The sequence below is a fragment of the Oryzias latipes genome, chromosome 3 (genome assembly GCF_053564925.1).
Source record: "Oryzias latipes strain Hd-rR chromosome 3, Olatipes_Hd-rR_3.1".
NCBI lineage: Eukaryota > Metazoa > Chordata > Actinopteri > Beloniformes > Adrianichthyidae > Oryzias > Oryzias latipes.
In genome coordinates this window covers 42,194,850-42,218,044 of record NC_136239.1, presented here as the reverse complement: position 1 = coordinate 42,218,044, position 23,195 = coordinate 42,194,850, and the positions used below count along the sequence as shown (strand labels likewise).

The window sequence follows — 23,195 nt, the reverse complement described above, 5'->3', positions numbered from 1 at the left end:
ATTCACACACACACCTGAAGACATTCACACACACATACACGTTCACGCACACGTTCACACACACACACACACACACACGAACACAGTCACACACACACACACACCTGAACACATTCACACACACACACATTCACACACACACCTGAACACATTCACACACACACCTGAACACATTCACACACACCCATACATGAACACGTTCACACACTTGTCCTACTAATTCAAAATGTCCTTCCAGTGTTGCGTGTATTCTGATCATTTGTCCCGCTAGTGCAGGTAAACAAACGCACACACACACACAGACACACAGACTGTGGTGGACAGTGTTTTATCTATTAGCTTTTCTCCAATGAGTTTCTGTTAAAGCATAATTATTTTTCTGTGAATACCCACAATCCCGAGCGTGGTGTCTGCCTGCCCTCATCATGAGTGATTTTCCCCCGTAGCCGTCAATCCTCCACTGATGCTGCCGAGGCCGTCAGTCGTGGAGGAAAGGCTGCTTTCTCTGCTCCGAGGCTGAGTGGGTAAAAGGTCAGGAGTGTCTGGAACAGCAGCGCACGGCGAGGCGAGCGCTCAAGAGCAGGACGGTTTGGATCTGAAAGGTGACACCTAAAAGGAGCAGGAACATGCAGCAGATTAGCATGTGACATCTGACATGCGTGCTTCCATCCCCATCACGCTCATCCACTCGTTTTTACTTTAATGTGCTCTCCAGTTTACTCACTAACTGAGAGAAGAATATATTAATAGTAAGCACTAATACGGCCTGGTCTTCTGTGAACATCTGAAGTGCACTCAGTGGCCAGCTCAGCTCTCACCACGGCTGTTTTCTATAAAAACCAATCTGTATGAAAGCCCGGCGCCTCCCACACACGAGCAGTGCTGACCTCCCTCACGCTGCATGCTGATACTGCTCTCCTCTTCCTTTTCTTCCTGCCAGCATGTGATGCTGCTCCACATTTTCAGGAATAAACATGAGGCTGGTGGTGTTCGGACTGTGAGAGCACCTCTAACCTGAGCGGCTGAGTTCCTCCTCTGCTCCTCCAGCAGCTTTTCTCCGTGGTTCAGTCCAGCTTTCGTGACCTCTCACTGCCATCACTTTTCATGGTAAAATTCCACGTGTGTCACACTAGAACACCAACTCCTGATCATGGGTTTGGTGCCGTGGAAAGTGTTGTTGCTGTAGGAAATGAAGATCCGGAAACCCTGCTGGTGGGACCAGAAGAGGGCTGGACGCATGGATCTCCATCATCCCTAACGTAAGCAAGACACTGAACCCCCACTGCTTCCTGGACACCATTAGCGTTAGTCACCCATAAGAGGGGGGGTTGACCCATGTGGGTTCTGCAGGTTTCTGGGTTGTCTTGAAGAGGAGCGGCTGCACCTGAAGGGGAGCACAGGTGTGTCTGCGGTCCCTCTCATGACAAGGGAAGGTACCATTGTTGAATTGTGAAATGCAGTAAAGCAGTTGCAGATGAATTTTGCTCTCCCCACGTCAGCCTTTTATTGTGAAAATGCTCTCTAGCCAGCTCTGGTCCCTCACTTCCTGTGCAGAACGGCTGCGGCCCTCAGCGGTTGTTCCTCTCACGCTGCCGTTCAGCAGAGCTGCTGGTTGTCCTGCTGCTGCTTCAGCACTGCTGGGTTGTGATGTTCCTGATGCGTCTCATCAGAGTCTTCCTCACCGCTGCTGATTTCATCACCTGGTGAAGAAAAAAAGGAATCCGTTTAGAAAGGAGCAGCATTTCTGTCTCTTCAGCGTGTTTACACAGTTAAAGATCACAGACAATCAGCTGCTGCTCCAGGAGGGCGTTCTTCATCGTTTTCCTCACCTTCCTCAGGTGGAGCGCATCGGGAGCCGGTTTAGCTCGTGCTGGTTTGCGGCGCCTTCCGTCCGTGAAACCAGGGTTCGATTCCGGGCTGCTCCCTGTTCCCTTCTCTACTTCTGTGCCGGTCCCAAGCCCGGTTGCTTTAAGAGGGTTGCGTCAGGAAGGGCATCCGGCGTAAAACATTGCCAAGTTTACCATGCGACTCGTAGACAAGACAAGCAAGCCTCAGGTGGAGCGCTGTGCAGAATGAAGTTCAAGTCCCATTAGACCCCTCCCCTGCAGAAGCTCAGGGACCGCTTGGTGGTCTAACCCCCCACCCCTTACTGCTGAACGTCAAGCAGGGGGGCACGGGGTTCCACTTTTAGAGCCCGGATTTGAACTCACAACCTTCCACATTTATATCACAGCACAATCCTACTAAAAGGCCTAAAAATACCCAGGAAGAGCAGTTTCTAAAGGAAATCCACGCCAGTGTTGAACGCCGTTTCGATCCGGCGCCACATTTACAGCGGGGCGTTTTCTCTGTGGCCAACAGAGGCGATAAACCATCAAAAATCCTCAAGTCTTCATCATAGTTGCTCTACAGCTTTGAGGCAGTGAGATCAGTTATCTATAGGAATCTACATATCTGAACAGCTGACCTGCACCAAAGAAAGGCGATCATTGTAAAGAAGAACAGGATGCTAGTTTTGTGACGTTGCTTTATAATACGTGCAACTAAATTTACTGCTTTAGGAGGACACGTTTTATTTTGAAAGGAACTGGAATGTGCTGCTGTCAGGGTAAAATTAATCCTAATTGTTATATGAGCGGGTTAATGGCTGACTAAGTGTGCATTATCACTTTCTAAGGCACACCGTGGAAGCCTGAACCGTCCGACACGAAGCGTTAAAAAGTGATAATGCACACTTCAAAGGCCATTAACCCGCTCATACCACGGTTACTTACACATGAATAATAACCAGTTTTTAGTCCTTAATTTTTGTTTTTTTTCCATTTCGGATCGCTTTCCTCACAAAAAGCGGACTATTTGTTACGCATCGCCGCACCACCACTGCAGTAAAGATTCTGCGATATAAAGCAATATATATGTGATGCTGATGTTTCCGATGGGTTGAATAAAGAATCAGTTCAGAGAGAAAGTTCACTTCTAACTGCTTGTTTTTGTCCAAATGATGAAGCAAAAGGTTGTTTTAAAGAAGCGGCGCAGTGATACAAAACATTTAAGCTAGCTGACCGGAACTTCTTTTTTCACCGTGCGGTTATCACTGTGGTTTATCACTTTTTAACGCATACCCAGCAGCCAATCAGAATCAAGCATTCCCCCGGACCGTGGAATAAAGACTATTAAAAAATACAACACTGTAATAGTTTAAATACTGTAAAAAATTAAAAACTACAAACAAAATGGCAGCAATAAAGTGTATTTTTATAAAAACAGTAGTGAGATTTCTTAGTCTAACTTTGACCTGTCATTTCTCTTTATATTGGGGTTATCATGACCGCCATCCATCGGTCTGCCTCCGTATTTTTCATCTACTTTCTTAAAAACCTGTCATGATTTTTTTGAATCCTCTGAATTGTTTCTCAGCATCATGTGTTGAATAAAAACAGCGACGCTTGCAGCTGATCTGCAGTGAGGTCCTCTCCCTTTTCTTGTCAGGAGCAGAGCTCTGATGATTTTAGCCACATAAGCTTCTGCTAATCCCCAAATTACACAGCAGGTTTGAACAGGTACGTTCGGTCTGCCTCCCTCAGCTCCCAGGCGGAGGAGCGGGGGGTGGGGGGTTCCACCATGGGAAGGTTTTTAAATGAAAAGTTCTAAACTTTTATTTCTGAGCCGAGGAAACTTCCTCTGGCCGAGCGCCTCTGCAGCGCCCAACGTTTGTCTTAAATAATCTCATTTTCTACCCAGTGCCTTGCTCAGAGGCGCCGTGGGGGGCAAAGGGAGTTACTTACCCACTACTCCACCCCCAATCATAAACCTTTCTCAACCTGGAGGCGAGTAACACCCCCTGACTTGACAATCAGAACTGTGCCAGGCAGCTCTGCTAACAGATAAACATGCGGCTCTCCACGTCCCGCATTAGCCTGCATGCGTCTGCAGGCACATCAAAGCTGCGCCAACAGCCCAAATGTTAGGACTAACATATTTGGATAAAAGATATCCCATCAGGCCGTGCACGTATGGCAGGCTCAGTAAGCCCGGCGCTCCCCTGCGGTCCTTCAGGCAGCAGATCTGCTTACTGGCCTTGTATTTATTCCACACCTGGGGGGTGAATTCCAAACGCAGCCTCAGACCTGGCCTGGATTAGGTCTGCGGTGCTTGTCAGATCGCTGCTCCCCGGGATGAAGCGCCGCAGACGTATGCGTGCCCCCGGGAGGGGGCTGCAGCTGAAACCATGGCAAATAAACTCCATGTGCCGCAGAGCAGGTCACGCCGCCGCCCTGCGCGTCCGTCAGCGCTCCTCCTGCAGGGAGGGGGAGACGGGGCTCCAGCGGCTGAGCGTGTACCCCCCCCCACACACACACACACTTGGCTCAGTAAAACACCGCAGCGGCGCCCTGTCATTACGCCCTTAATGGCACGCCAGATCCTCTTCACCTGGAAAAGTCACTTTCATTTCCCTGATCCGCCTCCCTCCAGGCGGGAAAGGTTCCAACGCCACTGTGGGACGAACGTCCTCCACCAGGAGCGTCGTCCAGCAGGACGCCGGTCCTCTCAGGCGTCCTGATCTACACCCGTCACGAACACGAACGACCTTTCTGACCTTTTCTCTCTCCAGACCTGCTCCCATGAAAATGGGCTTTTTAGCGCCTTCTTGTAGCATTTTCTGATGACGGTGGACAAATATAAAGAAAATGAAGACTAAAACGACACGTTGGAGTGTTTCTTTACTCAAATCCTGAATCAGAGGCAGTAGAAAAAGAAAATGTAACTTGGAAAAGATCGTATTTGTGACGTAGAAAATACGCTGGGCGGGGCCACAGTGTGTAGGGAAGGGGGGGGGGGGGAGTTCCTCCGCGGCAGCAGTCCCGCCCACAACTCAGAAGTGAATTTCTGATGAACTCCTGCCGCTCTGCAGAAACGACGTCCCAGAAAATGTCTTTCCCATTTTGGCTGATCGGAATTAAGAGCCAGTGAGAACGCTCTGAAACCAGATTCAGCTCCGTCTCTAAAACCCTTTTAGGCGTTTGGTGGTCTGTGTCGAATAACTTCAACTTCTTTGTCAGTTTGATCGACTTTATATTCTCTTTATTGGCGTTCTTTTTTCTTCAGCTGAAACAAACAGGAGACCTTCCTCTGGAGGGTATCCTGGTTCCTGCAGAACCCCCCCAGATGGAGGTTTTGGACTTGTGGACCTGGTTCCTGCAGAACCCCCCCAGATGGAGGTTTTGGACTTGTGGACCTGGTTCCTGCAGAACCCCCCCAGATGGAGGTTTTGGACTTGTGGACCTGGTTCCTGCAGAACCCCCCCGGATGGAGGTTTTGGACTTGTGGACCTGGTTCCTGCAGAACCCCCCCAAATGGAGGTTTTGGACTTGTGGACCTGGTTCCTGCAGAACCCCCCCGGATGGAGGTTTTGGACTTGTGGACCTGGTTCCTGCAGAACCCCCCCAGATGGAGGTTTTGGACTTGTGGACCTGGTTCCTGCAGAACCCCCCCAGATGGAGGTTTTGGACTTGTGGACCTGGTTCCTGCAGAACCCCCCCAGATGGAGGTTTTGGACTTGTGGACCTGGTTCCAGCAGAACCCCCCCAGATGGAGGTTTTGGACTTGTGGACCTGGTTCCAGCAGAACCCCCCCAGATGGAGTTCTTGAACGTGTGAAGTCCCCCTCTTCCTGAGACACTCACACATTCCTGACGGCACAAGGCATGACTTGTTATGGAGGCTGTTCGCGGCGCCGTGTTAAGGTGAATCAGGCGCACACGCTGGGCCGTGCACGGAGAGGCCCAGCGCTGATTTACTCAGGCGGGGGGAGAAAAGGGAGAGTCTCCCCTGAGTGCATCAGGAGAGCCTGCAGCCTTTGTGATTCCTTTTGATCAAATCTCTGTGAAAGATGAGTGTCATGCCCTCTTCCAGCCAGCTGTGAGGGGACTGCCCTGTGACTCCGGGGGCGTGCACGTGTGCGTGCATGCGTGTGTGTTTGGGAGGCGACTCCTGAGGTGAGAAAGCCGAGTGGGAGGATCTCATTCCGATCCCCGGTGCCCAGTTTCAGTCTGTGCCTCGCAGTGGAGGAGCATCGCAGCAGCAGCAGCAGCAGCAGCAGACAAAAGCCGAGCCTCACGCCGTTCTGCCGGACTCATGGCTCTTTAGCGGACGGGGGGAGTTGGACAGAGTTGCTTTGTGGGACCTGCAGAGAATGGCCAACTCCACAGCATCACTGCAAACGTCCGAGTAGATGACAATGGCTGAGGTAAGACGCTTCTGTTCAGCTTTTCTCTGAAGAGTCCTGCAGGAAAAAACAAAGCTTCAGTTTGCTGTAAAAGCTGGACGTCTGGTTTCTGAAAGTGTTCAAAAATGATCCCAACTTCCTGAAATCTTCCCCAAACGCAAGAAACTTTTCTCTTTTTTTCCATTTTTGAAGCAGATTTGAACAAACCTGAACAAAGTGGAAGATTTCCTTTTTTCCCTGAGTTTCACACTTTTCTGCTTCTGTTTTACTGCAGTTTGAGCTCATTTCATGTGAAATTATTGGAATTATTCAATAATTTAGGCTTTATTACACAACATAAAAACACTTGATTTTTTGTCATTATTGACAAGTTTAGAGTGGATTAAAAGCCACATCCTGTGGTTCCTTCCCGGTCTGTCGGTCAGTCGGTCGGTCGGTCGGTCTCAGCCTGTTGGAATGTACCGGTAATTAAAGAGCGGCTCCCGTGTTAATGCGACCATCCTGGCAGCGTCCTGCTGTTGTGTGTTGGTTGTGTTACTGCAGTGTCTGCCTGGCGTTTCTGAGAAGGAACTTTCTGCTAAAGAATGCGTCCAAAAAGGTTTCCGTCCGTGCCCCTCATGAGAACCGGTGCTGACTGCAGCAGCAGTGCGTCTTCACGCAGAGTTCTGTGGCCTAAAGCCTCTTCAGGAAACGCTCGGACGGACGTGACGGCGAGGCGGCGAGGCGGCTCTCGCTCCGTCCTCCTGCAGCAGCTGAAGCTCAGGTGCCGCTTGAACATGGAGCGGCTGCTTCTGGTAAACGCTCACGGAGAAGACGGCTGTGAAATGTGCCGACATTTGGGGGTTCCACCGGATTCAGAGTTTTCGGTCCTTGAGTGTGGAATCAAACCCACCAGATTCAGGGTGAACGCTCTACTGCTTGGCCGCCGAGCTGCTCCTAAAAGGCGTGTTTGCAAACTCCTGGAGGGAGGGAGTTGGAGTCTACCGTAGATCCTGTCTGAAGGTCACAGGCTTCTGGTTCTGGTTCAGGACAGAAGAACCACCACGGGTCCGTTTGGACTCCAGGTGGTTCTGCTCCTGCAGGAGGCGGACCTTCAGTCTGAAGGTCCAGAGGGAAAATTCTTTCAGATCATTTTCTTTCTGGGGGAGAAAGCTCCTCCATGACACCATGCAGGATGACTTTTTTTCTTCCTCCTTCCTCGTCTTCGTCACATGAAGAGCAGTTTGGACGAGAACTTCATAACGGCTCCTTTATGAGACGGGGGAGGCAGCCCCCCTCTTTCAGCTGTGCTGTGGCCCCGTTGGCCCCCCGCCTTCACCCCTACACACACACAGGCGTGTGCTCGCCGCCGCCCCCCGCAGGCCCCCGGCTCCGTCCGGCTCCGTCCGGCTCCGTCCGGCTCTCTGGTGGATCCGTCTCCGCTGCAGAACCTTTTTCTCTCCGAGCCGTTTCTCATTTTTTTATTTAAATTATTTTCAAACAACGTCTGAGCAAATATTCTGCAGCTCCGTGCACGTGTGCACGTGCGCGGAGCTAAAGATGTTCCGTCTTTTCATTTCACACCAATTCCAGGTGTTTTCATCTCCATTTCTGTCAGATATAATACATGAATTCATATTTTTATTGTCAAATATTTATATTAATTTTAAATAATTCCAAATATTTTTATTTAGCAAAAACAAATTCCTAAATTTCTGGATTTGGAAAGAAATCCTTTTGTGTCAAATTAATATTTTTTATTTGATTTAATAAAAAACACATTTTCCTGAACTTCCTTTATGGGATATAAAATGTAAAGAAATGATTAAAAAATGTAGCAAACAATATGTTCAAATGTGCTTTTAGCCTTTAAACATTAATATTCATAAATATTTGTTTATCTGTTGTTTTTTGACTTAACTCTGTCAGAAATAAAATAATTAAAATAAGGTGATTTGTTTTTTATTTTAAAAGGTTAAGACATTATTTTAGAATGTATTTTTTTTAAAGACGTCCCTCGGATCTCAGGCTGATTCTCCCCTAAATTGGAAAAAACAAAAAGGTGTTTTGGACCTTCAATCATGTGTTACCGTAGGAACATCATACATGTTTTTTTCATGACATTTGATCTTTTTTTTTACTGCCGTCCCAGTCCAGGTCAGAAGCCTTCAGCTGTGGCTGAGCGTCTGTCTGTGAAAGACGTTAGCGGTTAGAGACTTCCTGATCTACTCTGGCATTTTCAGCTGGATCCAAACAGAGACGATCCCTGACTGACTGAACATTTTGGGGGATCGTTTTACCGCTCGAATCTGAACATCTGGATTTGAAAGTTAAATTCTTACCAACATTTAGGAAACTGATCAACAAAATGTGGGGTCACACTTTCCCAACATTTGTTCCTGATGGAAATATCAAGAGCCTTTTAGCAAAGCCCGATTTGATTCCATCCGTGAACGTTTCCACTCATGTTTCTGAATTCAGAGGAAAAAGAGGTAAAGAGACCAATCTGAGCGAAGAGCGCCATCTACAGCCAGAGGAGAACCAGAAACGCTGAGAAAACTGTCCACGACGGCCCCAACCTGCACGTGTGCAGAGCGTCCACAGGCATCCATCTCCCATGATGCCGTTCAGCGGCGAGCGCACATCCTGACAGTTCACGTGAAGATTACAAACAAAAATATTCACCCAGAAAATCAACGTTTCCGACACTCCAAAGAGGCGTGGCTTCAGCCAAAGCACTGTGTGATGTCACTGTGATGTCACTGTGATGTCACGTCTGATCTGAGTCTCTGTGACAGACTGATGAGAGTCTTGCAGCGTGGAGGGAACATCTTCGGCGCCTGAGCGGTCTGCCATGGCGACGCTCTGGGAGTTGAACCCTTTCATTCACTCAACAGCTTCTCTGATTGGGAGAAACGTCCTGGCTCCGCCCTGAACACGTCCACGTGTCGATTACTGTGAGGCCCATGACTGAAAGGTGAAAATCTCAGGTGAGGAGGTTAGCTTTTGTGAAAGCTTCACATTCCTTCCTGAGATCATTTTACTTTTCCAACATTTTTCTGTCAGTGAGGAGTTTGGCGGGAACAATTTGTGGGCGTGGTCACACCTTCTCCTGCTGCAGATCCTCTTTAAGTGGACTGAGCGCCGGGTTCCAGGTGCATGCTGGGGCTTGACGCAGATCTGTGGCTCCTGCAGACAGACTTTCATCATTTGTGCCGCCGGTCGGGTCGCGGTTCTGGGCGTGAGTGCCAGAAGCCGCAGCTTTGTTGTGACAACAAGGCAGAGATGCAGCTCGGAGCTGCTTCCGCGTGGAACCCATCTGTGATGAAGATAAACTGCTTGGACCGGAGCAGGACCGAGATGTGTATTCAGCGGAGCCGTGGGGGGGTGGGATTAGACTAATTGGGCCGTGTTGGGTCTGCGGTGATGGGATTATGTCTTTGAGGGATGCTCCTCTCCTGTCACAGGACCGAAGGTTACCGCTGCCATCCCGGGCCAGAAAGCTGCCGCCACCTTCATCTCTGCTCACTTTATTCGCTTTAATGACGAGGAGTCGCCGCGAGGCCAAACAGCCTGATCCCAGATTACAAGGACCAGCGCCGCCTGAAGCCAGGGGGACTAATCGAGGAGGAGGAGGAGGCCTGCCTGTCCAGCTGCACCTTCCTCCTCCTCTTCGTCTGCAGAGAGCAGCGGAGCTCCGGCTAAGCATGCTGCTCATGTCTGCTAAACCCCACTCATCATGCATTATAGATGCAGGGGGAGGCGCTGCGCAGCCACCCCAAGGTTTCAGCCAGAACCACCAACAACAGCAGCTTTGATCAGAATCTGATGATGCTCCGGCCTCTTCCTCAAGGCACCGCGCAGGATTCTGATTCCTCCCAACTCTGCCGGTTCGTTTCTGAAATTCTCGCTTTAGCCAACACAAACCAAACTGATGCAACTAAATGTTGCTTCCAGTTTCTATGGAGTTCTTTCCTAAAAAAACTCCATTCCTGCCCCCTTTTCACACGCAGAGGAACCGCAGGAAGGACCTAAACCCAAAACTGATAAACCTGCAGAAAACCGAATGAGCACGAAAGACAAAAATGATTTAAAAAAGGTTAAAAAAATCTGTTTTTAAATCGGTATTAGTTCATTTCTGCAGACGTGTCTGCGCAACATTTGATGTGCTGAGTTTTTCATGTTTGCATCTACAAATTAGTCTACAAAAACTCTTTTGCAAACACAAGACTGAAACCAGACCTGACCCCAAATCCAACACAGCCACAGCTTTTACTCTCAGATGGGAGCCGATCTTCAACAGGCACTTTCACCAGAACAGACGAGACGAAGCGTCTTCTGCACGCGCTCCTACAAGAGGAAGCGTCTTCTGGACGCGCTCTTACAAGACGAAGCGTCTTCTGCACGCGCTCTTACAAGACAAAGCGTCTTCTGCACAGGCTCTTACAAAACGAAGCGTCTTCTGCACGCGCTCTTACAAGACGAAGCGTCTTCTGCACGCGCTCTTACAAGACGAAGCGTCTTCTGCACAGGCTCCTACAAGACGAAGCATCTTCTGCACGCGCTCTTACAAGACGAAGCGTCTTCTGCACAGGCTCTTACAAGACGAAGCGTCTTCTGCACAGGCCCTTACAAGACGAAGCGTCTTCTGCACGCGCTCTTACAAGACGAAGCATCTTCTGCACGCGCTCTTACAAGACGAAGCGTCTTCTGCACGCGCTCTTACAAGACGAAGCGTCTTCTGAACGCGCTCTTACAAGACGAAGCGTCTTCTGCACGCGCTCCTACAAGACGAAGCGTCTTCTGGACGCGCTCTTACAAGACGAAGCGTCTTCTGCACAGGCTCCTACAAGACGAAGCATCTTCTGCACGCGCTCTTACAAGACGAAGCGTCTTCTGCACAGGCTCTTACAAGACGAAGCGTCTTCTGCACAGGCTCATACAAGACGAAGCGTCTTCTGCACAGGCTCTTACAAGACGAAGCATCTTCTGCACGCACTCTTACAAGACGAAGCGTCTTCTGCACGCGCTCTTACAAGACGAAGCGTCTTCTGCACAGGCTCTTACAAGACGAAGCGTCTTCTGGACACGCTCCTACAAGACGAAGCGTCTTCTGGACGCGCTCCTACAAGACGAAGCGTCTTCTGGACGCGCTCTTACAAGACAAAGCGTCTTCTGAACGCACTCTTACAAGACGAAGCATCTTCTGCACGCGCTCCTACAAGACGAAGCGTCTTCTGGACGCGCTCTTACAAGACGAAGCGTCTTCTGCACGCGCTCCTACAAGACGAAGCGTCTTCTGGACGCGCTCCTACAAGACGAAGCGTCTTCTGGACGCGCTCTTACAAGACGAAGCGTCTTCTGCACGCGCTCCTACAAGACGAAGCGTCTTCTGCACGCGCTCCTACAAGACGAAGCGTCTTCTGGACGCGCTCCTACAAGACGAAGCGTTTTCTGGACGCGCTCCTACAAGACAAAGCGTCTTCTGAACGCACTCTTACAAGACGAAGCGTCTTCTGCACGCGCTCCTACAAGACGAAGCGTCTTCTGGACGCGCTCTTACAAGACGAAGCGTCTTCTGAACGCGCTCCTACAAGACGAAGCGTCTTCTGGATGCACTCTTACAAGACGAAGCGTCTTCTGCACGCGCTCCTACAAGACGAAGCGTCTTCTGGACGCACTCTTACAAGACGAAGCGTCTTCTGCACGCGCTCCTACAAGACAAAGCGTCTTCTGAACGCACTCTTACAAGACGAAACGTCTTCTGCACGCGCTCCTACAAGACGAAGCGTCTTCTGGACGCGCTCCTACAAGACGAAGCGTCTTCTGGACACGCTCCTACAAGACGAAGCGTCTTCTGGACGCGCTCCTACAAGACGAAGCGTCTTCTGGACGCGCTCTTACAAGACAAAGCGTCTTCTGAACGCACTCTTACAAGACGAAGCATCTTCTGCACGCGCTCCTACAAGACGAAGCGTCTTCTGGACACGCTCCTACAAGACGAAGCGTCTTCTGCATGCGCTCTTACGTCTTTGTTCGTCAAACCGTTCATCGTTTGTTTCTAATCACAACTTTATAGTGGATCCGGTGTGTCTTGTAGCATTAAGCAGGGATGTTGTGCGTGGGGGGGTTAACCCCATCATCAGATCAGAGAAAACTGAATAAGGGAGAAGCAAACAGATGGTGGGGGCTTGTCCGGGATCTTGAAAACCTCAGACTGGACAGTTTTCCGGATGAGTTTATGCTTAACCATCTTTCTCCACCCTTTGCTAAATGTTATTGATCGGATTGTTGTGATTTATAATCCAGACACAAGCTGGCCTTATTCTTTTCAATGAATCTGTTCAAAACCAAGTTTATCTCCACGATTGATAGCCATCGTTTCTCTTTTCTGAACTCACAGGTGATCTGCTGCACGTTGGGGAGCTGCAACTGCGATGGCTTCAAACCTGGGAAGCTGAAGAGGAGGCAGTGTGAGAACTGCAAGCATGGCTGGGTGGCTCATGGTAAGGGCTCCAGGCTAACTGACATCAAACCAAGAATTACGAAAACATTCAAGCTACATTTACACATGGATGACAGACAGGAAACGGTGCAGAGAAAAATCTGAATGTAGAGTAAAAGCTAAAACTTCTGATGTGGTTTTTAAAAATGAAACAGAAGCTACAGAACAATAAGGTCTGCTCCACTTTGTTCCAAACAGTCAGGATGTTCAAACACATTCTTAACGATGGAGACGGATGAATGCAAAAACGTTTTCACCCATAACCGTAATTCATTATTTTCAGATTTATTGCAGGAATTCTTCTCCATTCATTATTTGAGTTTTAGGGTGTTTTATCTCAGTTTTCCAAGTCGACTCCAAATCTCATCCCACTGCTGTTTCTGCTTCAGTGTTTACGTTTTTCCAAACATATTGGTTTTACTTTCATCTTTCATCTTCCACTTCAGGACACATTTGAGCTCAATTTAACCCTCTGAAATCCAACTTACAGCTCTGAGCAAACTGAAGGTGCACCACCTGTACCAGAGCAGCCAGGTGGAGATCGTGCACTCCAACGTGGTGTTCGACATCTGCAGCCTGATGCTGTACGGCACGCAGGCCATCCCCATCCGCCTGAAGATCCTGCTGGACCGCCTGTTCTCCGTGCTGAAGCAGGAGGAGGTGATCCAGATCCTGAACGCCCTGGACTGGAGCCTGCAGGACTACATCCGGGGATACGTGCTCCAGGTGAGCAGCTCTGCAGAAAACCACAGGAAACATCGTGGAAACTAAAGAAAACGTTTGCATTCTGATGCAAAGACGAATAAATCTAAAGTCGCCGTCTCACCTCAGATTTAGTCCTGAGAGAAACACTCCGTCACTCAGGGGAGGTGGCATGACGAAATAAAGACCAAACAACAGAGAATCTATTTCTGTCCATTCATGAACATTTTTATGGTTTCTGTATTAATTCTAGCCCAGTTAAGCAGAACCCCCCCCCCCCCTCTTCCTCCTCCAAATGCACATTCCTCTGCTGCTCTGAGCATTTTCACAGCCTGTGGCCAGGATCATGACCATCTATAAGCTTTAATTATTACTATTATTAACTATTGATCATGCGGACAAACGCAGAGAAAACGCATGAGGGGGGGGACTCTCACACACCTTTGGGGGCGCTTGTGAGGCAGCAGCAGTTCGTTTCAGCAATCAGCAGAAGTTGGCCTGTGATTGGTCCGCTGACCGACTTCAGACATAAAGAAAAAGAAGTTTTTCATAGAAAAATAGTTTCCTGCTTTATAAAAATATTTAGATTCAGGAATCTGAATCAAAACTGGAACCTTTAGTGGAAAATTCTCTTCATCAGGAACAACTGGTTTTAAACTGGATAAAGCTTCAGGGCTAAAAGCTTTAAAACAACAACAGAGTTCAAATTCAAACTGTCTTTTACACGCGTGTTCACCGTGATCTCCCACTGACTTGAAATGCCCCCCCTCCAAAAAGAAAAGGTGAGATGCTGCCAGCAGGTCCGTCCTGCTTTTATTTTGAAAACACGTTGGAAAAGTTGGTTTTCAAATTAGGATCAGCTTAAAAAAATGTGTTTAAAATGTGAAAGAAAATGGTATTTTTGAAAGTGGAATTATAAAAAAAATCTGTCCCCAGATGCCAATCACTTCCTGATGGCCAATGGGCTCAAAGCCCCCCCCCTTGGCCACGTAAAATTAGAATCAACTCAGAAAACTGAAAGTGAAGAGAAACGTTGAAAACACAAAAGAGCATCTGTTACTGAGAAACATTCGTTTTCATTTAGTAAAAAGTTTCGTTTTATCTGGTTTTTTCATTTAATTTTCAAAAACAATATTTTATTTGGTCGACATTTCTTTTAATTTACAATCTGGATTTTGGTTCACTATGAGCTGATCTGAATCTGAGCCCAGATTTTCAGCTTCAGTTCTTAGAAACCAAAACCTTCTGGTCTTCCATCACCTCCAGGAGCTCAGAGCAAACTGGAGACGTCTTCCTCAGACTTTAGGGAGTGATGAAGAGCGTTCTGCCTCTGAGCAGCCTGGAGCTGAAGGTCACAGACCTTTGGATGAAAAGACGGGGAAGCAGGATCTGCGGCGTCATTTGCGGCGTGGATCGCAGACGATGAGCTGCAGCGCCTTCAACTGGCAGCGCATGACTAAAACATGAGCACGTCTGTTTTATTAAACGTGGACCTGCAGGACACCTGAGAAACACAGAGAATTTCTGAGGAAGACGGGGGGGCGGGAGCAGGGGTGTGATGTAGCGACCAAAGCCGCCAACCCCCCCGACACAAACTTGTTGCTCAGGCAAGTGGCCAGACTTTGCTGCGTACATTTGTAAATATTATGTCTTTTGCTGCAGATCTGCACTGAAGCTGCTGCCAAGCCTGCGATTAGAGCTCCATCAGACGCTCCAGCTCAGCTCCTTTCTGTTAAGATAGAGCCAGCACGCTCTGTGATGAAATATTAATGGCGGTTATGGCATGAGGCCGTGCTTGGCTTTCAAAGAGCCTGTGCTTGATTTTTGCGTGCACTTGTGTACAGCAGTGTGCGCTCTGCCGGCACATCATCTAAATGAAGAAAAATGACCTGAGAGATGAAGCGCGGCGCTCTAATGAGGCCGCGCTCACATCCCTGTCGCCGGACGCCTCATGCTGCCACCTTTCCAGCTTTCTTTATGAGCACGTTCCTCTCACAGAGGATCTCATGATGTGTCCTACTGTGCTGCAGGATGCGGCGGGGAAGGTGCTGGACCGCTGGGCCATCATGACCTTCGAGGAGGAAATCGCCACGCTGCAGCAGTTCCTCCGCTTTGGCGAAACCAAATCCATAGTGGAGCTCATGGCTCTGCAGGACAAAGAGGGCCAGGCCGTGCTGGTTCCCAGCACCCGCACCAACTCGGACATCCGCACTTTCATCGAGCGCAACACGCCCCGCACGTCCGCTAACCTCTCCACGTCCAAGCTGGAGAAGACCGGCAGCAACAGCATGCACCACTTTGAGAACTTCCTCAACAGCATGGCCTTCATGCTTCCATTTCAGATGTTGGGCTCGGTGCAGGCGCCGTTTCTGGGGGCGCAGGCTGGGACGGTGCAACAGCATTACCAGCAGACCCGAGACATTTCCATGGAGAGTCAGAGAAGAGCTGACCAGGATCTGAGAAGAGACGCCCCTCTTCCTCTTTCCCTTTCCTCAGAGAACAGCAGGCTGGGCTCCAACTCCATCTCCTTCTCTGCTGACGTGGACCAAAGTGGCGAGACGCTGACTGAAGGCATCTCCCCGCCCACAAAGATTGAGAGCGAGGACTTCTCTGCCAGCGACAACTACTCAGATGGACCTTCCACTCCATGCACGCCATCCATGAGCTCTGATGTTATGCAGATGTCACCTGAGGTCAAACTGCGCTCTTTGGACAGGAACGGGGGCGGAGGAGGTGGGGCCTCGTCAGGGGGAGGCTCTCTGAAAAAGGGGCGTGTGTTCTGCAATGCTTGTGAGAAAACCTTTTATGACAAAGGCACACTGAAAATCCACTACAATGCTGTCCACCTGAAGATTAAGCACAAGTGCACCATTGAGGGCTGCAATATGGTTTTCAGCTCGCTGCGCAGCCGCAACCGCCACAGTGCCAACCCCAACCCTCGCCTCCACATGCCTATGAACCGAAACAATCGAGACAAAGACCTGCGGGGCAGCTTGTCCGCTGATGAGAGCTCTCAAGGAGAGAAGAGGCCCGAGTACAACAGCTCCTTCTCCATCTGCTCCTCAGAAAGCCATAAGTCAGCACCCAGCTACATGGTGAGCAATGCAGACCCTGGCCCCAAGCTCCACAGCAGCACCTTCCCCAGCGTGGGCCAGAGTGGAATCCTCTTCCCCAACTTGAAAACTGTACAACCGGTCTTACCTTTCTACCGAAGCCTTGTGACACCAGCAGAACTCGCCAACACCCCAGGAACCTTACCATCACTCCCTCTGTTGTCCTCCTCTGTACCAGTCAAACCAGCCTGTCTGGCAGACCCCATACCAAAGAAGAAGTCTCGGAAGTCCAGCATGCCAATCAAAATCGAGAAGGAGACCATAGAACAAGATGAGCAGATGGACAAGGAGAGCAGCTCTGAAGATGAGCTCCCTTCACAGGGCGAGGTCAAGCGTAGACCGATAGAGGAACACATGAGCACAGAACAATCAGGAGAGGAAAAGCAAATGGCAAAATGCACGCTGGACCAAACTTTAGACAGGGACACAACTGATAAAGAAGATAATGAGGAGAGGCATGCTGAAACAAACCACTCCTTATCCCCCACCTTTGAAAACAGGCTGATAGAAAATCACTGTGACAACTTTCTTTCTCAAGAATCCAATGGTGGTGAAGAAAGAACAAGCAAGGAGAACGCAAAATCTCCGTGTGGACCCGAAAAAATCCCTGACCTCAAAGGTGATGAAGAAGATTACAGGTTGACTAACAGGGTTGGTCTCCAGTCCATAGAACGTGGGGGGCTCGATAAATGTGACCACAGTGATACGAGTATGACCCACCGTGACCCCCCGGCTGACTTGACCCTGCCACCCCACTGTGAAATCTGCAACAAGAACTTTAAAGACCAGTTCAGCATGAAGATGCACTACCAGAACGCCCACCTCAAGGACATGCACAAGTGCACAGTCGACGGGTGCAATGCTACCTTCCCCTCACGCAGAAGTAGAGACAGGTAAGACGTCAGAGATCTGTTGAGTCATAAACTTATGATGTGAGCAGGAAAGTCCGTCAAGGAGGGAAGTCTTTTTTGACAATAGTTGATTATGGCACAACAAAGATGCAAAACGTATCTCGCTTTCCCATTAGCAGTTTTAACTCTTATCACCTCCACCTGTCGTTTCTCTACTCCATCTTTTTTTCTCATCACACCTAAGTACCAATTTAACCCCTAGCAAATAGGAAAGAGGCTTCTCCCGGTGTTTGGGGCAATGAGGCAGATCCCAGGCTTAGAACTGCAGGCAAAGGGGTACTAAAAATTGAAACTACTGCAGGTATGCCACCTAGTCTTGCGTTTTTGTATAGTTAAACCGAGCCAAGTCAGAGTTGATGCTAAGAGAAATGTGGCTTAAGACAACTAACACCAGGAGCTAAGTTATCAGCAAATCCCAGACTTGCTTTAGGGTAGAGGTGGCCCAGTCCTCCAAGGCCAGTCTGCTGATCACCTGTATTGGGTGTGTCCACCAGAACAGAAGTTACAAGGGCAGAGTTTTGTCAGAAAACAAATGGGAATGTGCCCCTTGTTGCCTGTCTCTACTGTAGATAGAACAGCTCTCAACACAATGACTGCTGTGAGGTCAGAAGCTGCATATGAAGGCTTAACTACCAGGATTTACTTTTCCTGTCCAGCTCTAGAATTAACGTGAGAAAGCATTTCGTTTTTTCTAACCTGATCCTTCAGTTTTTGGTTTCACAATAGCTGAAGATACAGAGAATCCACAAGAAAACTAATGACATACTTTTAGTTCTTTAGTAAGTAAAGATGTGGTTTTGGTTGGTGATGTCTCGACCACTGACCTGCATGCTTCCTCAGAAGGTTTTCTGGCAATTGTTATGTGTCACAGTCAGCTGTTCATGAAGGGCATGGCCCACTGGACAACATGTCAGGTATTTCTGAGCAACCACACTGCTTCTATCTGGTCGTGGTTCTCAAAGAAGAACATCCCACGTGGATGACAAAGTACACACCCAGAAAACCTTCAAAGGAAGACAGCAGGCCAGCCGTTGAAACATGTCAAGGTAAACTTAATCTTTATCCTTCATTTGTCTAACAAAAGGGGAAAAAACTTGTAGTTACACAAAGAACTTAATTTCTCTTCTGTGAGAACTAACTGTTTTTACGGATTTCTTTATCTGCAGACACAGCACAAATCTGAACCTCCACCACAAGCTGCTGACCAAAGACTCCCTGAATCCAGCCAGCTCCCTCTACTTATCTTCATCCTTTTGTAGAAACAGAGAGTCCATTGATCTAGAACAGCGAGACAGAGATCTACCCCGGGACCCCTCCTGTCAAACGTCTGTCATCTTTAGGGGGCACAACCGCATGGGTCTAGTGTTCCCAATGAGCAAGACGCCTGCTGCACAAAGCACTGAGTCGTCTCCTAAAGGAGAGATGGAGGAACTGGGGAGAGGAGAAAGGAACACAAGTGCTGATGATGGAGCAGTCCTGGATCTGAGCACCTCTGCTGCTGCTCCACCTTGTGTGAGCAGCAGTGCTCAGCTGTCCTGGGATTCGGATGGAGTCGGTAGTGAGGAGGGAGAAGGACCTGAAGAGGATGAAGAGGTCATCCCCATGGAGGACAGTGATGAAAGCTGCGATGGAAACAATGAGGTGAGGCTCGACGACGATGAACTGACACTTAGTGGAGAGAGGAGCCTTGGTTGTGGTGGGGGAGGGCAAAGTGGATTTCAGGGAGGTGTGACAGGATCTCCAATTACGTGCCATGTTTGTCAAAAAGTCTACAGCAACAAGGGCACTTTCAGGGCCCATTACAAGACTGTCCATCTTCGACTTCTCCACAAATGTAAAGTCCCAGGTTGCGAAACATCGTTCTCCTCTGTAAGGAGCAGGAACCGGCACAGCCAAAACCCCAACCTCCACAGGAACCTCTCTATGAGCTCAGGTCCAACTGTAGGTCAGGAGTGACAAGCTCAGATCTCTGCGCATCATCTTGGTTTGATTGAACATGAATTGATCCTTCATTGTTTTTATTCTGGGGCTCAGAAACAAGGCTGGATAAACTGCACTTTTTAAAATGAGGTATTTCGGTTACCCAAGCCCCCTGGACGAAGGCACAACGTTTCCTGCACAGGGAGTATGGCCAAAATGCTAAATGCCATGTCACCTTGCAAATCCTTTTGCTGTGCCAACCAGTTAAAATGGGCATATAAAAAGAATGCCAGAGAAAAGTCTAAAGTCTTATTGTTTTGTGACAAAAACAGCGGAGAGTTTTCCTGCAAAACAGCACAGGTTACAGTGCAAACTGCTAAATAAGTCCCATTGGTGCATGAGACACATTTAGGGAGATTTGCCTCGTTCTCAATTAAGAACCAAATTCAGACAACTACTAACATCATGCACAACATCAAGTTCTGTAGTGGAAGTGAATGAATTGGGTTCTACTTGGGTTGGAGGGTAATAGCTGTAAAGGCCTGTTCACACCGGGACGAATTTCGCCCGCGATTTTCGCCGACGTTTAACGCCTCGTGACTAAACAAAGGGCACCAACGAGAGTGTGCACACCGGCGCGAAAAAACGCCACGTGTCAAAGCGTCAAAAAAAAAACGCCTCGGGTTCGTTCTTTTTTTTCGACGCGTCGCGTCGAAATCTATTCGACCAATGAGAATGGCGCTTTTGCACACGTGTCTGGAGCTTCTGAAGTTACAGTAAAACACAACTTGGGGGCTCAAACACAAAACTGCCTTGCTGAGCACACATACCAGCGAAGAAGATAGACGCCAAGTAGCGTCTACACTGCCGTGAAGAAATAATGACGGACATTCTAAAATATCCCCGAACCAAGCACCAGTTGGAGCTACTGGTGCTTGAAATATTCATGTTTTCTTTGTATGATTCTGACAAGCGCGTAAATACTTGCTCTCTTCTTCTGAGTGAAAAGCGACTTTAAGAAGCGTAAAGTTGCGCAGCGCCACCTTGTGTACAGGAGTATTTCTGTTTACATTAAGCGCCATCTAATGTCAGGGAATGAAATTGCATGTTCGCTCGGCTCATCGTCAGCAAAAATCGCCTGGGTGTGAACACAAAAAACGTGGCGAAAAACGCTGGCGAATAACGCCTGGCGAATATTCGTCCCGGTGTGTACGGGCCTTAAAGCTATTTTTTTCCAGATGCAACCATTGGTTTAGTATAGATATGGGACACATTCCTGATGACATTTGGCTAAACCTAAACACACAGACATTTTTGATTTATTTAAACATTAAAAATACACATCATCAAATATTTACGTTTGCCACACCCACATTTTAAACATGACACCATTGGCAGATGTCATCGACTGTCAACATTTCTGTGGGAACCACTCTAGGTTGTTGAAAGGCTACACCCCTGCCACTTGAAAGCGGGCCACATGAAATCAAACGTTCTGAATGTGGGGACCAGCAGGCTCCTCCTACTTTTACTGAGCCGTCTGATTGGTCAGTTTCTAACTTGAACTATAGAAAAAATATTTAAAAAATGAGAATCATCAAGATGTTTAAAAAAGGTGTCGGAGCAAGAATGTTTATTCTGACCAACAGAATGACTGAGTGACAGCTCTTTTTTCTGTAGAGGTCAATGGGATTTTGGCTTCTTGGAACCAGCTGGTACCTCCAGTTTGGAATGCCGGTAGACAAACAGCCATGTTGTTTAGAACAAATCCAAAACAGTGAATCCTGAGCTCTGAAACGTTCCCTTTGAAATAGAAAAAATGTTAAATCAGTTCTTGTTAGATCTCTGCTGTGGCAATCAATGTTTTTATATTTTTATAGTCCCTTCTCTCAATGAAAATAGTTACAAACAAGGCTTTAGCTAACTAGCCAGTTGTAGGCTAGTGAAGCTAACCTTTGTTAATGCACTTTAGTACAACCCTGGAAGCTTTAGCTTACAGCTCCCTCTGTTGAGTAAATGTTGCATCACGTTAGATGTTAAATACAGACATATTTGGATAAAACAACACAACGAGGGGCATCAATGGGAGGCTTTTTTTTCAGTTTCTATGGGAAACATTTCGATCCTCTGTCACCGTTTACACACAAAAAAAAGTACAATCAGAAAAAGTGTCTGTTTATTCATTTTGTCATCAGTAAACAATGAAATATTGTAAAGTATTTTTTTAAATTTGTCTCAACCTTCAAATGAAACTTGTGAGGACTGGTTTTCCATGTTCGGTCTCAGTGAGAGTTTGATCATGAGTTCGTGTTATGCAAGCACTTGTAAAGTAGCATGTCTCCTTCATTTTGTCATTTAAACTTATTTTTCTCAATAGCTTCAGTGTTGTGAGTTTGATGGAAAGTGTGTTTTTTGATCTGTCAAGTTTTGTCACCATGACCAAAGATTTTCCTGAGCTGACAGGGGGGTGCAGAAAGTGGGGGTCTGCGTTGAGGGGCTTTGCTCAGTCCCTTTGAGGCTAACAGCAGTATTAGGGGTGAGACTCACTTGGAAACAGTTTGGACAATAATCTTTTGACTGAAGAGGTGCATTTTTAAGGTGTTGATAAAGGAATTTTCTCCAGGGACAATACTTGATCAAGGCGTCGCTCTAGTGTCGTGAGTCTTTCATAGCTGCCTGGCGGGATGAGCAGCAAAAAGCTGTGAACTGTGAACAAGTCCAACACTGATAGTTTTCATTGAAAACGCTCTTTAATAAAGAGGCCCCTGAAAACCAGAACTGCTAAACATGTTTATGAATTTGTATATTCTGTGAATAGAGTGAATTTTAATCTCAAAGACACCAAAAATATACTGTATTAAATAGGATACGTTACCACTGACATATTCTTTCCTTCACTGTTCTGTTTTCATGATCAAACGAGAGCACTGTGTTGTACATTTGTGATGATTTCCCCATGAATCATTGTCTTGTATTCTTCCACATTCTGTATATTTTTCAGTCTGTATTTAAAGCAAAGATTTTAGACCATTTGGTTCCATTTTAATTAGATTAAAAGAGAGACTCCATAAACAATATGTGGTGATAGATGTTTGTGTCTTTTTCAGTAATGTTGCATTGTTCCTTCAGATTAAATAAAAAGCCATATGTTTGAAAGACTCTTTTTTCTTCTTCTCTTCTGTAGACTCTAGCTAACAGATTGTGTTTTAAGTGAAAGCTTTTAGCTTTCATCTTTATAAATGGAGCTCAAATAACGATCTGATTTAGGATTATTACAAAGACTGCTATAAAATACAAAAAATTAAGAAAACAATTCATTGTTAAATCAGAATGACTAAACTTTACAACTAGCTTACGATGGACGAGGGAACCATCCACGAATTGCCTGGGATTGGCTCCAGCAACCCTGAGAAGTATTTAGAAGGTCAGGAAAATGGGATGATGGATGGATGGATGGATGGACCTGTATAAATGATAAGTTATTCGTTTTCAGTGTAAATGTTAAAAATTCGAAAACACTAAATTAGCTTGAGAACAATGAAGGACCCGCTCTCGTGAATATTGTGTTTTCAGTGTTAACATGTTGTTTCTTGGAATATTTTTCTGATGAGGACATATCAATTAAAAAACAGCTCCATTCTGATCATCCCCCTGCAGGCAAACAGATCCATGACCGTCTTTGTTTTCCTCGTCTGAGCTGGAATCTGGATCAGAACTGGACGACTGGATAGCTTCAATGTTGCTCACCATGTTAGTCGCACTGCTAATGTTAGCTTGGGGCTGTAAGCTAGTTGCAGAGCGTAAAACAGAGCTTTCGGTGACGGGGGGGCAGGTTGCTCT

At 47.6% G+C, this 23,195-nt stretch overlaps 1 protein-coding gene across 3 annotated transcripts; it reads left to right on the top strand.

Annotated features, from left to right (window-relative positions):
• The first annotated feature begins 567 nt into the window (after window positions 1-567).
• Window positions 568-22,511, top strand: bnc1 (basonuclin zinc finger protein 1). Of its 3 annotated transcripts, none has more exons than XM_078944779.1 (5): window positions 568-602; window positions 12,608-12,710; window positions 13,200-13,435; window positions 15,442-17,417; window positions 18,602-22,511. In XM_078944779.1, the coding sequence occupies exons 3-5, from the start codon at window positions 13,289-13,291 to the stop codon at window positions 19,389-19,391; spliced, it is 2,913 nt and encodes a 970-aa protein (XP_078800905.1). In that variant the 5' UTR covers window positions 568-602; window positions 12,608-12,710; window positions 13,200-13,288; the 3' UTR covers window positions 19,392-22,511. The 3 variants fall into 3 exon arrangements, with proteins under 3 accessions (XP_078800905.1, XP_023809573.1, XP_078800904.1); XM_023953805.2 differs by lacking the exon at window positions 568-602 and adding an exon at window positions 5,986-6,246; XM_078944778.1 differs by lacking the exon at window positions 568-602 and adding an exon at window positions 9,078-9,194.
• Window positions 22,512-23,195: the final 684 nt, after the last annotated feature.

Coding starts and splice junctions, on each gene's coding strand:
- bnc1 (XM_023953805.2), top strand. Junction 12,711..13,199: donor GCATGGCTGGGTGGCTCATG/GTAAGGGCTCCA, acceptor TCCAACTTACAG/CTCTGAGCAAACTGAAGGTG. Junction 13,436..15,441: donor TCCGGGGATACGTGCTCCAG/GTGAGCAGCTCT, acceptor ACTGTGCTGCAG/GATGCGGCGGGGAAGGTGCT.